Source organism: Helianthus annuus, chromosome 11, assembly GCF_002127325.2.
Source record: "Helianthus annuus cultivar XRQ/B chromosome 11, HanXRQr2.0-SUNRISE, whole genome shotgun sequence".
Classification (NCBI taxonomy): Eukaryota; Viridiplantae; Streptophyta; class Magnoliopsida; order Asterales; family Asteraceae; genus Helianthus; species Helianthus annuus.
In genome coordinates, this window is record NC_035443.2 from 175,711,322 (window position 1) to 175,726,223 (window position 14,902).

Consider the following 14,902-nt stretch of genomic DNA (forward strand, 5'->3'; position numbering starts at 1 on the left):
AATTTTCAGCCCAGAACAAATACGAAAGCATCTAAGGATCCTTACAACATTTTCTAAATTCATTTTAGACCACTCGCCAATTATGATAGCATCATCTGCAAACAAGAGATGCGAAATAGTCGGTAACCAACCAAACATTTATTTATTTTTTAATTTAATTGGAGACCTTTTATGAACAGTGTCATAGTGCTAACATGAGTCTCTCCTCCTTAATTGGTTCAGAAGGGAAATGGCTTCTTTTTCCTCGAGCCATTTTTTAGGTTAAATACATTTAGATGCAGAATTAATTAATCTAATCTAAATCTAATCTAATCTAAATCTAAATCTAATCTAAATATGATAATAAGTCAAGGGAATGAACAGTGTCAAAAGACTCAAAACACCCTGGCACTCTTCATTGGGCCATACATAAACAACTCCATTGATGGCCACGTTATCCCCACGTGTCTCTTCTTCGAGACTTTCTTGCCACGATTCACCTGCACATCCAAAGAATATTGAAAAGAGGAGAGACATGGAGATGCGTTAGCGGTTACTACTTCGCCGATATCGGTGAACGGCGTCTTTTACTCCGGATTCCAAGTCATCTGGTACCTCGTCAGCTCATCTCCATTGTAAATCATCTTCATAGAAACTTTCACCGATCGACTCTAATTTTAAGTTGATTTTGATACATTCGCCTTTAGGGTGTTGCTGCGCAACCAAAACCGACGCCAATCAGGTGTAATCATCTCGAGGTCTGTCAATATTAGGTTTACGAGATCGTATCTGACTTAATTTGATTTGTGATTGTTTTGGTGGATTAGACGGTGATGATGAACGGGTTGGATTCCGGTAAGATAATACTGTGTTGTCGTTGTGTAATTTGACCCAAATCTGGGTGTTTCCGATTAATGGCAGTGCGACATCATTTGTTTTGGGTAAGTTAGGGGATAATAAATGACGGTGTGTTTGTGGAGGATTCGATGCTATGTTGAACGGTGTACCATCTTTATAATTCGGGGAAGTCTATACTCAGCAAGATATAGGTTTGTTCTAATGTTTCATAGTGAATACTTTTTCTTATGGATGCTTAATATGTTTCTTGATGAATGTATTGAAATTCAAATAGTTACCAGATTGTTATGATTCTTAAGTTTTATGCATATGTAAACTAATTTATTTATTTTTTATGGTTAGTAATGGAAGAACTTAATATAATTTTTTTGACAAATGTGCTATTTTTAGGGAAATTAGATGGATGTAGATATTGACGACGATGAAAATAAACAAGCCGAGTGGTCTATTTCTATAGGCATATACTGTTGGTAACCTTTTTTTGGAGAGCCACAAAAGGCCATGGATGAATACCAGGCACAAATCGCAACTTTGGTGAAAGAAGATGAGTATTCGAAGATTAGCTGTCGACTTTTACATATATTCCGTATAGTTTATAAATTTCGTATAAAATCATATTTTTATTGACCGAAGGAGATTCTTTTTTTGTTATAAATGTATATGAGTCTACTTCATTTAAGTTTTAATGATTATAAATTTTATGATGGTCAAAGCTGTGTAATACAACATGCTATATTTGTTGGATGAAACGGGGCAGGGATGATATCAGTATGGTTTTGATGTCGAACCTCAAAAAATCATTTTGGGATACCATTGTTAATCACAACAATTTCTTTAAAACTCAAGCTAAATGTTATAAGACTAAGATTCTATTCTATGGTTCCATAGATTCGTACTTCTTTTTATAAAAGGGAGGACGAGGAACCAATTGACGAGAAGAATTACTTTGAAGAATTATGCAAGCCCAGGTGTGTTAGAGCTTGGCATGAGTCTCAGGTGATTCCAGTTAGCCTTGAATCGTTTAATTTTTTTAAGTTGTTGGTTGTGTGTCTTCGGTGTTTAAGGTTAGCCAATGAGACTTTAAACAAATGATTTCTTGAACATTGTTATTGACAATGAAATATGTTTTCATACGGGTTCATATCACAATCTTTCATGATTAGTAAAACGGCGGTGGTGATTGACAGTTGCGACGGTAGCGATGGTTCTTATTCTTAGCATATTTGAATACACACTTTTCTATTGAATGAACTATATGAATTTCAAATCTAAAACATTAAACAAAAAAAGATTTCTAATTTTACGAGTTTCAATCTGTCTGATATCTATTTTTTATTTTGTAATAATATGGAGAAACATATTTTAATATGAAAGTGTTTCAACTTTGACCAGAGGATAAACATGAGAAAGGTAAACCGATCAAAAGATTTGGAGTTGCTGATTCTGTTTAAAGAAGTGATGAAAATGGATCTTTTATCACACTTATTGTGTCAAATTAAAGAACCGGAAATTGATCATCACATGTACATTTAATTCAAATTACATTTGTCCCTTTTTTTTTATCTAACATTAAACGAGTAAAAGTGTATTCGCATGAAATGAGATAAGCATTGTTCTAGGAAGACCCCCTTTTGAGTTGTTAAATAAGTTTGCTTGTAGTTAAAGATTGAGATTACCAATGCTATGGAGGTTGTTGGGTCAAGATGGGTTTGGGTTAGGGTTAGGATGGGTTTAGGTCAGGATGGGCAGATTAAAAAAAGGATCAGAATGGGTTCGGGTCAGGATGAGTTAAAAAACAAGTCGATTGTTAGATGGTCAATTTGGTCCGCATCTGTGAGTAAAAAATTGATCAACCGAAAAATGACACAATTGATTAATTCTTTATTTGATAATCTTTTTTGGTTTGGTTATGCTTACATACATCTACAAACGGAATTAACCGAACCGTGATGTTTCTTTTTTAGTGCTTTCACACATGATTGGTGTATTTGGCCAATGAGTTAGTTTTTTTGCCTTTGTTCCGTAAACCATTTTTTTAACTTCTCATGCCTATGCCTGAGACCCACATCTTCCTGTAAGTATATTGAATGTTATTTCCACCTTAAATTTTTGTAGGTAGATAACAAACATTTCAAAACACACTTATTATGCATTACCTGCGGATGATAAAACTCCCCCATCCAAGAAAGGCGAGAACCATGGTAGCAGCTAGAACATCAAACACCCATTTATCAACAAGAAGCAGGAACCAACATTTTTCTAACAACTGATGTATTGTGAATGCAAATATAAAACCCCCATCCCACTGCCAAGACAAAATACCAAACGCTCGCGTAACGCACGATAAGTAGATCTCCGTGTCCAAGGTTTTGGAAGATATAAAAGTTTTGGCGTTTATGTGCGTCAAAAGCCAATCAAAGGCTGCTGCTCTCTTTGGGATATTTGGTGTAGTTTAGCTTGGAATGTCTAAAGTGATATGGTTTTGTCAGGTTTTGTGGTTGCTGGCTTCTCCATTTTTGATGCTACTGTTTTGTGGTTGCTGGCTTCTCCAGTTTTGTGGTAGTTTTTTTTTTTTTTTTTTTTTTTTTGGGGATATAATAGTTAGCTTCCTACAACCTCTTTTGGTTTTGTAATAAAATATTCCGTTAGTTCGAGGTACTTTTTGTTATATGAACGATTTGAGTTAGCGTGCCGCAACGCGCACGAGTATAAAACTAGTTAAACATAAAAGTAGCAATGGTGGAGCAATTAGGTGTGCACCCCATCAATGGATTGGCGTAGGTTGGGGACCAATTGAGGGGCGATTTTTATCTATTGTTTGTTACCTAGTTAGGCCCAATAATTTGTTGGGCTTGATTGTTAATAGTTTTTTTAATTACTTTTGTAATTTGTTGGGTTTGATTGTTAATAGTTTATTCATTTATCTTGATTTGTTGGGTTGGTTCTAGTACAAATCATATTTATCATACAAATCGTAAGAACAGATTCTAGCACTTAAAAAAAGTTAAATTAGCACATACCAAAAACAATACAGACACAAAAGTAGCACGTTTGAATTATATTAGCATATGAAAATTAATCAAGATAATTGATTTTAGCACATATGTGAATGATATCAACACTTTTCGTTGCGAAAAATTATATCAGCACATTAAAAACAAAAGGAAGATCCAAATAAATAATTAATTGTTTGTTAGCAAAATTATAGGAAATTCAATATAATTGATATTATTTAGGTTATTATTTTACCATTTTTCTATAATTGGTTAGATGCCAATGACACTTTTTAAATAGTTCTCACAGTTTGTATGCGAAATGTGGTTTGTATTTGTATTTGATCCTACTCCTTGATTTCTTAGCTACTTTTTTTTTCTTGGACTTTTAATCAAAAAACATTAAGTTAATGAGGTTGTAATTACTAAAGGTTGACCATACATTTGTTTTGTATGTAACTTTTTTTTTCTTTTAGAGAAAACAACACTGAACCGACTTATTATTCATGATAATAATGATGTTAGATCTCAAGAAATTGTTAGGAGAGATTCTTAATCACCTCCATGGCTCCATTTCATAAGACTAAAGGGTATGGAGAGGATGGGCTTGGAGGGGATGAGCTGACACGTAGACGCCACGTAGGAGTGGCTTGGAGAGGATGGACCTAGGGGGTGGGGGATGAACCACTTTGTGTATATATATGTATGTATGTATAGGTATATGTGAGAGAAGAAAGGAGGAGAGAGGAGCAGCAAGCCCGGCTGTGGGCTGCCGGGTTAGACGAGCCGAGCCCCAGGGGGGGCGGTGTGGGGGTCCGGCGCCGGGCCTAGCCGGGCATCAGCCGACCCCCATACCTTCTAGTCTAACTCCTCACTTATTTCCACCGCGGTGGGAAAAGCTCATTTAGAAACTAACATATAATAATAACAAATTTTTTTTAATCATTTTTCTTTTCGTTATCCTGTAGTTTTCATATATATATTGCCGCCTTGCACCGGTTGAGTTCATGCATGTCCGCCACGTTTCACCACCCTTGACGATTCGGATCATCCAAAAGAATATCCAGATAAGTATATAATCAAATCTGTTCTGTTCATCTAAAATCAAGAAAACAAAAATTCCAACAAACTAACATCATGGAGAAGAAGAAGCTCAAACATCTTTCCACCATTGCTAACACCCTTCTTCAACGATCTGCTCAGTACGTTATCAACTTCCTTTTTTTTTTCTTTCGTTTTTCTTTTTACGACAAACAAAACTATCAAGAAAAAAAACACAAGAAAAACTAAACCAAAAACATCAACATAGAAAAAAATAGAAACTAAAATCACTATAGCTATAGTTCGATTAACATTTAACAACCAGCAAATAGCTAGAAACACCGTATAAAAAAAAACAAAACACGAGAAAAAACATCAAGAAAAACAATAAAAAAAAACTAAACCAAAAATATCAACACAGAAAAATGGAAACTAAAATCCCTATGAGCTAGCTCTCATTAAAAAACCAGCAAGAAACTAGACACCAAATTAGAAAAAAAAAAAAAAAAAAAAACACAAGAAAAAACATCAAGAAGAACATGAAAAAAACTAAATCAAAAATATCGACACAGAAAAAAATAGAAACTAATATCCTAAAATCCATATGAGCTCCCAAAATAGATCACAGTGGCGGAACTAGAACGATTTTGTGGGCCGTTATAAAGTTGTTTTCTCTACAGGTTACCGTTAGGGTCCATCTCATATTTTTGTTAAAAAAACTTGCATTTTATATTTAAAAATCCAACAAATTCTGGTGACCGGAGGCTCGGCGGACCCAGCCACGACCCGTCCTTCATCCTTGTGGTGTCAATGGGAAGTTGATTGATTGTGATGTAGACTTTGATTTGTAATTTGCAGGAGATTGGAGATGTCTGTGAGTGAGTTAGTGGATGAGTTTGAGGTCAAATGGAAGGCGGAATCGGGAATGTACTCGAGGGGATTGGTGGAGTATTGTGCCGCAAAGGTGCTCAATGAAATGTCTACGAACCTCGAAGAAGCGATTACTGAAGGGGATTTTAGTCGGTATACGTTCGATATGATGCTTGCTTGGGAAAGGCCTAGCTCTTCTGATGAAGAATCTCATACGGTATGCTTTGTTCGAACCATTTTAACAATATTTGAACAGCTGTTACATTTAATGTGATGATGTGTCCTTAGGTTTAACATGGTTAGATTAGATTTACTTTAGATTACTGATTTGATTAGGTTTCCTTCGTCTTTTCGTAAAAAGTTAACTAATAATGCACAACTAGTATTTAGGACCCGTGCTTTGTGGCGGGACCGTTACTGAACAAAAAGTTGAACAACGTGTAAAAATGTTGAGCCACGGACGCGCGTTACGACGCGTTAACTCATAAAAATTAGACCAAAATGTAAAAGATAGAAAAGAATAACTAAGTCGGCTTCGGACCCGCGAGTTGTAATGGGGCTGTTAAACCACCAAAAAATATACGTAAAAACGTTGAATCACACATGCACGTTGCAACATGTTTACTCGCAAGATTTAGACCGAAACGTAAAACGACAAATCTGTAAAAAAAAATTAGAGAGGTTAAAAAATAAAAACTAAAGGGGTTGATGTGTATAAAATGAAAGCTGAGGGGTCAAATATGTAAGAAAAATGAATGGTAAAATTCACTCGCAAACCATTTTGCTAAATTAAGGATAGGTAGTATAAAGTTAACTGACATTATTCTCTAGACTATAATTCCTTGTAGTGTAACAAGTAATAACATTGCAAGTTATATGTAATAAGCGTCGTGATTAGGAAATTAATTTAATTGTTGAGAGGTTAAACAGAGGGATGGCAATCTTGATAAAAATTATGGTTAATAAGATTCAGGAATGAAATTGATTGGTAGCAAAATGAAAGAAAAAAAAAAGTGCGACATTGGTAAGTGCCTCTTTTTCCTTTATCACATTTTAGAAATCGGTCAACCGATTTGACCTGTTTGATTGCATAAACGCAAATCCGAGTTCACGAGGTTCATATTTTCGTGGTTGTAACATGCAAAAAACAATAACACATACAAGATGCAGACGAAAGGAAAAGAAACATGTTTTCATGTTTCCGTAGTCAAACGAGCAAGATTCCATTCATGGTAACAAATCTATCAGCTTAATTGATATTGGTGCCTAAAATTTCTAAACCAAGTTTTGAACAATTCATAGCGGAAAGCCTCACTCTATAGGGATAGTGTGATATGTATAGGACATGTAAACAAAGTTTGGAACAATTCATAAACTAATGCTTACTCTATAGATACCATAGTGTGATATTTATAGGACACGAAAAGTATTACCGAAAAAGGGAAGTGTCATCTTTACTTGGTGTGAGTTTTGATATTTCTCGGTATACTTAACCCTATATTGTTTAAATCGTGCAATGGTTTTCTTTTTTTTCCCTTTATTTCGTATTTAGACGTAATTCGCTACAATAGTTTGGTTAACTAATGAAGTATATTTTCAGTAGCCAAGAAAGTAAAATGGGGCCTTTGATTTTAATGGACATCCTTTATTTTTAGGAGTATGCGGCCAAGGAGAAAGAAGACAATGAAATACATGCAACTACCAAATCGACTAACGAGCACGATGACATTTCTCTGTTTTATTCGGACATCATGCCACTCCTTGTAAGGCACCTTGTTCTTTCATCTAGTGTTTAGCTTGTTTCCAAGGCTATTGTAATTCCTCCCCATGGGTTTTTCAGTTTTTCTTGTAGGGAGAAAAATCAGTGGGGGTTAGATTGAGTTGAAATGAGTCATTTTTAATACATGTCAAATTAGGGGTCGTGGCGGGTTTGGTTGGCCCAAAAATCTTTTTTTTTTTGTCCTTTTTATAAGTAATCATGTTTTAAAGACTTAAAACGCTATCATAGTAATATTATTTTCCCAAGTAAGTTTTGTATGCATCCCAGCTTACAAACATACTTTGGGTGATTTCACACCTTGGACCCTTTTGAGCCATATGACTTGACCCCCCCCCCCTCCCCCCCGGTTAAGTTCTAATTTTAATTAAAACAGTAGAATACAACCCAATTCGGCCCGTTTACTATTACATGTAGTGTTACTTTGTGGCCACATTTATGGGATTGTATTCTAATATGTTGTGTTGGTAGGTTGATAATGAGCCGAGTGTTGGAGATGATGCATTTGTGTGGTTGGGATCATTAGTTCCTTTAGTAGCCGATTTCGTGAATGGGAAATTCACTTTTGAGACCCTAACTAGCTCTACTATGAACCGCCTCCATTTCCCTGCCTATGACCGGTTCCTTAAAGAAATTGACAAGTAATTCTTTGCAACCTTATTTTGACTTCTCTACATGCAATCTAGTAATCGTTGTTTCTAAATAACAAACCAAGTTTTACCAATGTTTCATTGTCCTTCAAGTTTCTTGTAAACAAATAATTATCTCATTATAGTTACTAATCCTATATGCATACATAGGGAGCAAACGAACCGAACGAACACGAAGAAGACCTTGTTCGTGTTCGTCTGTTAAGAAATATATGTGTTCACGAATTGCTCATGAACGCTTACCGAACAAGATTTTATGTGTTCGTTTGTTAAGGGAATGAACTTGTTCGTTTGTGTTTGTTTGTTAATTTTAGGCAACGGACGTTGATGAACACAAATAAGCACAAACTAATGTTCATGAACACAAATGGAAACAAACGAACACAAACAAGCGTTCTTGAACATAATATATATAATACATTGACACTTATTAAATATTTAATTTGTCAAAAAAATTTGAAGTATTTAAATAAAATATAAAAACTAAAAACACTAATAAACTATCGAACACATAACCGAACTTTCACGAACATAAATGAACGAACACGGCATCTGTTCATGTTCGTTCATTTAACTAAAACAAACGAAATCTTGTTCGTGTTCGTTTGTTTAATAAAGGAACAAACACAAATTGAACTTCCCGCCAAACAGTTCACCAACTGTTCGCCGAACATTTGGTTCGTTTGCAGCCCTATGCATACACAAATAATCTTGGCATGTGTTACTAATGATAGTTGCATTATTGCATAAAAAATCATAACTAATTAGATGATCTTCTCAAAACGCAGTCCCAAACGCCCTCTTAATGACATTGCTTCCCAACCATATATATTCTTTTAAATTTGGTTATGGATTAATTTATTGTAGATGCATAAAACATTTGCAAAATCTAGCACCACCTAAGAACGTTATCATGGCTGATGATGAGTTCATTCTGCATGTTGAGGGAACCGCAAGTTCACAGAGAGTTGTCCGCCATATCGGAGGACAAAGCTGGCCTGGTTAGCCTTGATTTTCTGTTTTTCTTTCTTCCTTCAATTAAGCATGTGTGTGTGTGTGTGTTTTTTTTTTTTTTTTTTTTTGCATAATATCACTAAGATATCGTTGTTAATATTGGTTCTCTAGGAAGGCTCACATTAACGAACTATGCTCTCTACTTCGAGGCCTTGGGTATTGTTTCTTATGAAGATGCAATTAAGCTTGACCTTTCAAAGGACATTGAGCAGTCTATAAAATCAGCCGCCACGGGCCCTTTGGGTGCTCCTCTTTTTGACAAGGCAATAATATACGAGTCATCTGAACTGTAAGTTTTATCCTCATAATCGATCCATATGGTCAAGTTGTTACGCTTTTTTTACACAACTTAGAAAAATGTGCGCAATTTTGCACACATTTTTTACACAACTTAGAAAAATGTGCGTAATTTTGTCAAATTGTTACACTTCTAAACATGTATAACATGCTTATAAATATAAGCGCGAATTAATATAAGGAATAAGAATTTAACTTCCACACTGAAACAAATTTTTTTCCTCGAGTACTTTAGGCAAGAGGATGTCCAAATCGAGTTCCCGGAGATGACTAGCTCCACAAGACGTGACCATTGGCTCGCTCTCGTGAAGGAAGTTATGTTACTGCACAAGTTTTTAAAAAAATTCAACATCGAATCTCCTCTACAAGCATGGGAGATGCATTCAAGGACCATATTAGGAATAATAAGGCTCCATGCAGCCCGGGAATTGCTTAGAATTGCACCACCCGATCCCAAAAGCTTCCTAATTTTCGCCTTACTTGACGAACTGCCTACAGGTAGTAACGTGTTACAGGAGATTGCTGAGAGTTTGAAAACAGTCGACAGTGGACACCCGTGCAGTGCTACTTCCATACTCCGTAACTTAAACGTCTCCCAACTTGTTAGTGGGCACACAGAAATGAAAGTAGGGATTGAGCATTCTGAAATTGCAAATAATAAACCAGAAAATCAATCGTCATTGGAAACAGCGGTTGAACAAGTTAGAGAGGAAGCAAAAGAGATTAATATTGCAAAATCTAAGGCTGATGATCTGAAAGATGAAGGGATTGGCAATAGTGCTCTTGTATTGATGGTACATTCTTGCACAATTCTTTTTATTAATTTAAACGAATTAATTATGAAAATGCGTAAATTTGCGTCATGTTATTCGCATTTATAAATATTTTCATCAAGTCATGCATCAATAATTTACATCGAGATAGTCGGTAAACAGGCAACAAGCTGCGCTGCTACCCCTTTTTGAATAATTATCTAAAAGATGCTTGCATCTCTACTTTAGGAGAAAGTAAGAAGTGATCATGATAATTTGTACGCTTGTACGCGTTTAAAAAAACATAAAATTTGTCGGACTGTTTTATTTCCTTCCCTCGGCTAAAAAAAATTGGGTGCATTACCGCATAACCAACTTTATGTTTTTGTATGCCTATTAGTTCTTTTCTTCTACAATTATAAGCGTGAAAATTTTCATAACGTTGTATAGTGCTCGGTTTTTGTAAATGTATATATCCTTTTAACATGTTTGTAAGTTTGAACAATGTGACAAAAAATACATTGTTTTCCCTGAACCATGTAGATAAGAACGCGCGCAAATTGCATCGCGCGCCTTCGTATCTACCTATTGACATATGTAACATATAGAAGGTTATGACGCCACATTTATATCGTTGTGCAGGAGTTGGTGAAGCCATTAAAAAGTATATGGCCATGGTTTCAAGAGGTTATCCAGTGGGAAAGACCAGCATCCACACTCACGGTGATCAGCTTAATTCTCCTAGTTGTATACAAGTAAGGTGTTATGGAATATAAACATCTTAATTATTGATCTTTGGATATAAACAATTATAAGAAAATTAATACGTCTATAAAGATGTAATAAGTTAGCATGCTTGTAGAGAGTGGGTTGGCAAGGCGATGGCGGTGCTTTTAATGTGGGTTGTTACAATGATGATTTGGGCAAGACGACACGGAGTAGGTAAGAAAACCAAATTTGTCGTGTGCACTGCTTCGGATCAAACAACAATGGAGAGCATCGTTTCAGCGCAACATGGACTCAACACTGTGTACAACATCATGCAGTTGGCAAACATCGCGATTCTGAAAATATGGTCAATATTATTGTCCAATGCCCCCAAGGTATGTTATTACAACGCGCTGATGTTTGTCAAAAGCGTACGTATTAACTTTTCTTATATTTGAGGGGTTTTAAATTATAAATGTAACAAACCTCTTACTCCATCCTAAAATGGATAAAACAAAATTAGTGATTATAAATGATTAAAAATAGATCAAAATAATAAATGATAAAGAATATTATATAAGGAAATAAATAGAAGGTAAACCAAAATTATTATTTTTGTAATACAATTATAATAATTTTGGGCCTCTTAGAAATGTTATAAAGCTAGAACCACTATGACGGTAATTCAATTATTTCAATAATATAGTACTATTATTAAGAAAACGATCAGGGGCGAAGGATAGTTGATACCCGGGGGTGCCCCCCCCCCCCCCAATGTTTCGGTTAGAAGTATAAATTTTTTGATTTTTTCGTCCAAAAAATTTAAAATTATAAAGGATCCCCCCCCCCCCACCCCACCCCCCAAACTTTTGCTCAAGCTCCGCCACTGAAAACGATATAGGACGTTTTATGAACCATGCAATCTGTGTGCGTCTTCGGTCAAGTTATTTTCATTTATCCGTTTAACTTGACAGAGATAAAATCGTATCAGTTGAGATAGTTGATGTGTATGTCATATATGATCTTTTGTGGTTAATATTGGTTGCAGCACACGGATATGGCGATTACAGCAATGACCGGGGTCGCGATTGTATTGGCAGTTATTCCTCTGAAGTACATAATTATGGCGCTCGTGGTGTTGATGTTTGCGGCAACATCAAAGCTCGCGAAGCGCGTTAACAAGAACGACATGGGGAACCGGAAATTGCAGGGATGGTGGGATTCAATTCCAGTTATTCCTGTCGAGATTGTAGACAAGGTTGAAGATATTCCGAAGGCTGAGAAAACAGACTAGTAACGGTATTTATTTATTTCATTCCAAAAATTCCTAGTACTAGTACACTATATAAGAGAGTATGGCTTTCTTTTGTAAATAATTGTCTGTCCAGTTGAAGTGTTATAAAATCAGAAAAATGTTAGTTAAATGTATAATAAATTAATAATGTTACTAAAATATCATGTTCATGAGATTTTATTGATTTTTGATATAGAGAAATTAGTATGGAATAAATATTCTATATAGAGCTCTATTTCTGTTTGGCTAGCTGGTTGTGGTCGAATGCAGTCAGGAACATCGGCTTTACATAAGTCGAAACTAGGGGCGTGATCATTGATGGAAATTATTGACCGATAGCTTGTGTTGGTCTAAACCGTCGATTGATGAGTGCGACGAAATATTTAAGGGCTATAGCGACAACAATGCCGTCGGTATTGTTTTGTTCTTTTATTTTTATTTTTATTTTTCCTATATATGAACACAGTTGGAAAAAAAGGTAAAAAATAGTTTTTTGTGTACGATGACATGTCATTGGCATAAAAAGACCCCTAAGTTTTCAGAAGCCCGCCTAGCACTATGCCGACGACAACGTTAGGATATGTTTACAATTCCTTAAAATCCGAAACAAGGCCTACGTCGTCATGTCGCTGTAGTAGGGGGATCTATGCCAACGATACATGTCGCAGATCAACTTTAGTGCGGTGGAAGGCATTGGCGGGTCTATGAAGAAGGTAAGGGTGGCCCGGGCTACCCTAAACTTTGTCGACGAAGTGCAAAATAAACTTTGTCGACGAAGTGTAAAATTAATGTAATTTTTTTTCTTCTTTGTTTCATATGTATCATGATTCCCCTAGGTCCAAAAAAGTTTTTTAGTATACCCCTAAATTTTCCTTCTAGATCCGTCACTAGTGGAAGGTCTATCCAAACAATCTCCTTTTCGATCGATATGATGAACTAGGTGTAGATCTAATTGAATTCAAGTGTATGATTAAAGAGTGTGCAAGTTACTCATTCTTAAAAAATTAACATTAACATATAAATATATATCTATATCTTTGTTGTTTATATAATCACTAAAATAATATAATAGTTAAATTAATTTAAATGTTTCCATGGAAAATTTACATAATTATGACATGTAAACGGACAACGAGTTGCGTCGCAACCCTATTTTGAATAGTAAATTCGATCCTACCGAAAATAAGAGTTTGGTTCCTTGATGTGCACGATCGTCTGCTCTATCCAGGAAACCGATAGCTTTGAAAGCAAGGAAACTAAATGTATTAAAGGCAAAAAGAATAAACACTTTAGTATTAAATAATTATTAAATAAAAACTTATCGAATCTAATTAAATGAATATATTCAAGATAGTAGCTAGTATTTACATATTAACATTTATAAGATGATGACGTAAGCGGGGAATAGTTTCTTTAAGTGGTTGGCCATTTTTGGCGGCCACTTTGACTTTTGTTTTTTTTTTCTTTTTTCATATAATAGTTATTTATAGGTAATGCCAAATTACAATTTTATCCCAGGAAATTTCACACTCGATTCAACATAAAATTTTGCTTTTGCCCCTTGCTTAAATTTACGATTTTGCCCTCAGTTAAAAAATACAATTTTGCCCCATAATTAAAAATAAAATTATGGTTTTGCCCTCAGTTAGAGTCCTGCCAAATTACGATTTGGTTTCCAGTTTGAAATTACGATTTTGCCCCCAGCTAAAAATTACGATTTTGCCCCCATTTCAAAATAAAAAAAAAATAGTTTTGCCCTCAGTTCAAAATATTATTTGCCTCCATTTTAAAATTACGATTTTAACTCCGCTAAAAATTGCAATCTTGCCATCGTTTTTTTTTTCCTTTGGCAAAACCATGGTACTGTTTTATTTTACTTTGTTGACTTAATTTTATTTTTATTCATGACAAACAGCTACCTATCACTCGCTAATTGGTCCTGACAAATTATTGTTTTGCCCCCAGCTCTGAATTACACGCTTGTCATCGTTTTAGTTAATTTTTTTTATCATAACTATGGTACTATTTTTCTTTAATTGGTTAACTTGATGTATCTTTTTTGATATCGTGTTATAGGTAGCATGTATAACTAACCGGCATAAAGGCGTACATGTTATTAACCTAAGAAATACTCGGTTTAGCGCCCCTCAACGCGGGCGGCGCATAACTCTAACTGCCTAACACTGGCTCATTAGTTCTGAATAATTACAGTTTTGCCCTGAGCTCAAAATTACGGTCTTAACAACGTTTTTTTATTGCAAAATTATAGTAGTCCTTTTTTTTAATTTAATGAGAATTATTCGGCCATCGCCCCGCAACGCGGGCGGGGCATCTACTAGTTTTTAAACAAATCTAATTTTAGATAATTTCCTACATATATACCCAAATGGGGGAATAGTGCCATTAATTTCCTACATATATACCCAAACGGGGAAATAGTGCCAGACAGCTGCCTGGCACTCCCCCATTGGACCAACACGTTTAATGTTTTATATCCATTTTAAAATTACGTTTTTGTCCCCAGCTCAAAATAAAATTACATTTTTAGCCCCAGCTCAAAATAAAATTACGTTTTTACCCCCAGCTCAAAATAAAATTACGCTTTTTGTCTTCATCTCAAAATTACGATCTTGCCCTTAATTCAAAATTAGGACTTTGTCTGGTACTCT

General features: G+C 35.2%; 1 protein-coding gene and 1 long non-coding RNA gene across 3 annotated transcripts; both read left to right on the top strand.

Moving 5' to 3' along the window:
• Positions 1–449: 449 nt before the first annotated feature.
• On the top strand, positions 450–3,082 carry LOC110891127. The gene is made up of 5 exons (XR_002565056.2): positions 450–590; positions 687–1,028; positions 1,726–1,833; positions 2,230–2,360; positions 2,953–3,082. It is a non-coding gene; the product is annotated as an uncharacterized LOC110891127 (long non-coding RNA).
• Positions 3,083–4,937: 1,855 nt separating this feature from the next.
• On the top strand, positions 4,938–12,367 carry LOC110891126. 2 transcript variants are annotated; one of them, XM_022138789.2, is made up of 10 exons: positions 4,938–5,032; positions 5,730–5,958; positions 7,397–7,504; positions 7,990–8,159; positions 9,036–9,169; positions 9,294–9,471; positions 9,715–10,273; positions 10,874–10,986; positions 11,094–11,173; positions 11,988–12,238. In XM_022138789.2, exons 1-10 carry the CDS (start codon positions 4,968–4,970, stop codon positions 12,116–12,118), a joined length of 1,767 nt encoding a protein of 588 aa, XP_021994481.1. In that variant the 5' UTR covers positions 4,938–4,967; the 3' UTR covers positions 12,119–12,238. The 2 variants fall into 2 exon arrangements, with proteins under 2 accessions (XP_021994481.1, XP_021994480.1); XM_022138788.2 differs by having other exon boundaries at positions 4,939–5,032; positions 11,094–11,334; positions 11,988–12,367.
• The last annotated feature ends 2,535 nt before the right edge of the window (positions 12,368–14,902 follow it).

Bases quoted from the DNA above. Each gene is read 5' to 3' on its own strand.
- LOC110891126 (XM_022138788.2), top strand. From the start codon at position 4,968: ATGGAGAAGAAGAAGCTCAAACATCTTTCCACCATTGCTAACACCCTT. The intron at 5,033-5,729 runs GTACGTTATCAA...TGTAATTTGCAG, and splicing joins CTTCTTCAACGATCTGCTCA to GAGATTGGAGATGTCTGTGA. The intron at 7,505-7,989 runs GTAAGGCACCTT...TTGTGTTGGTAG, and splicing joins CGGACATCATGCCACTCCTT to GTTGATAATGAGCCGAGTGT.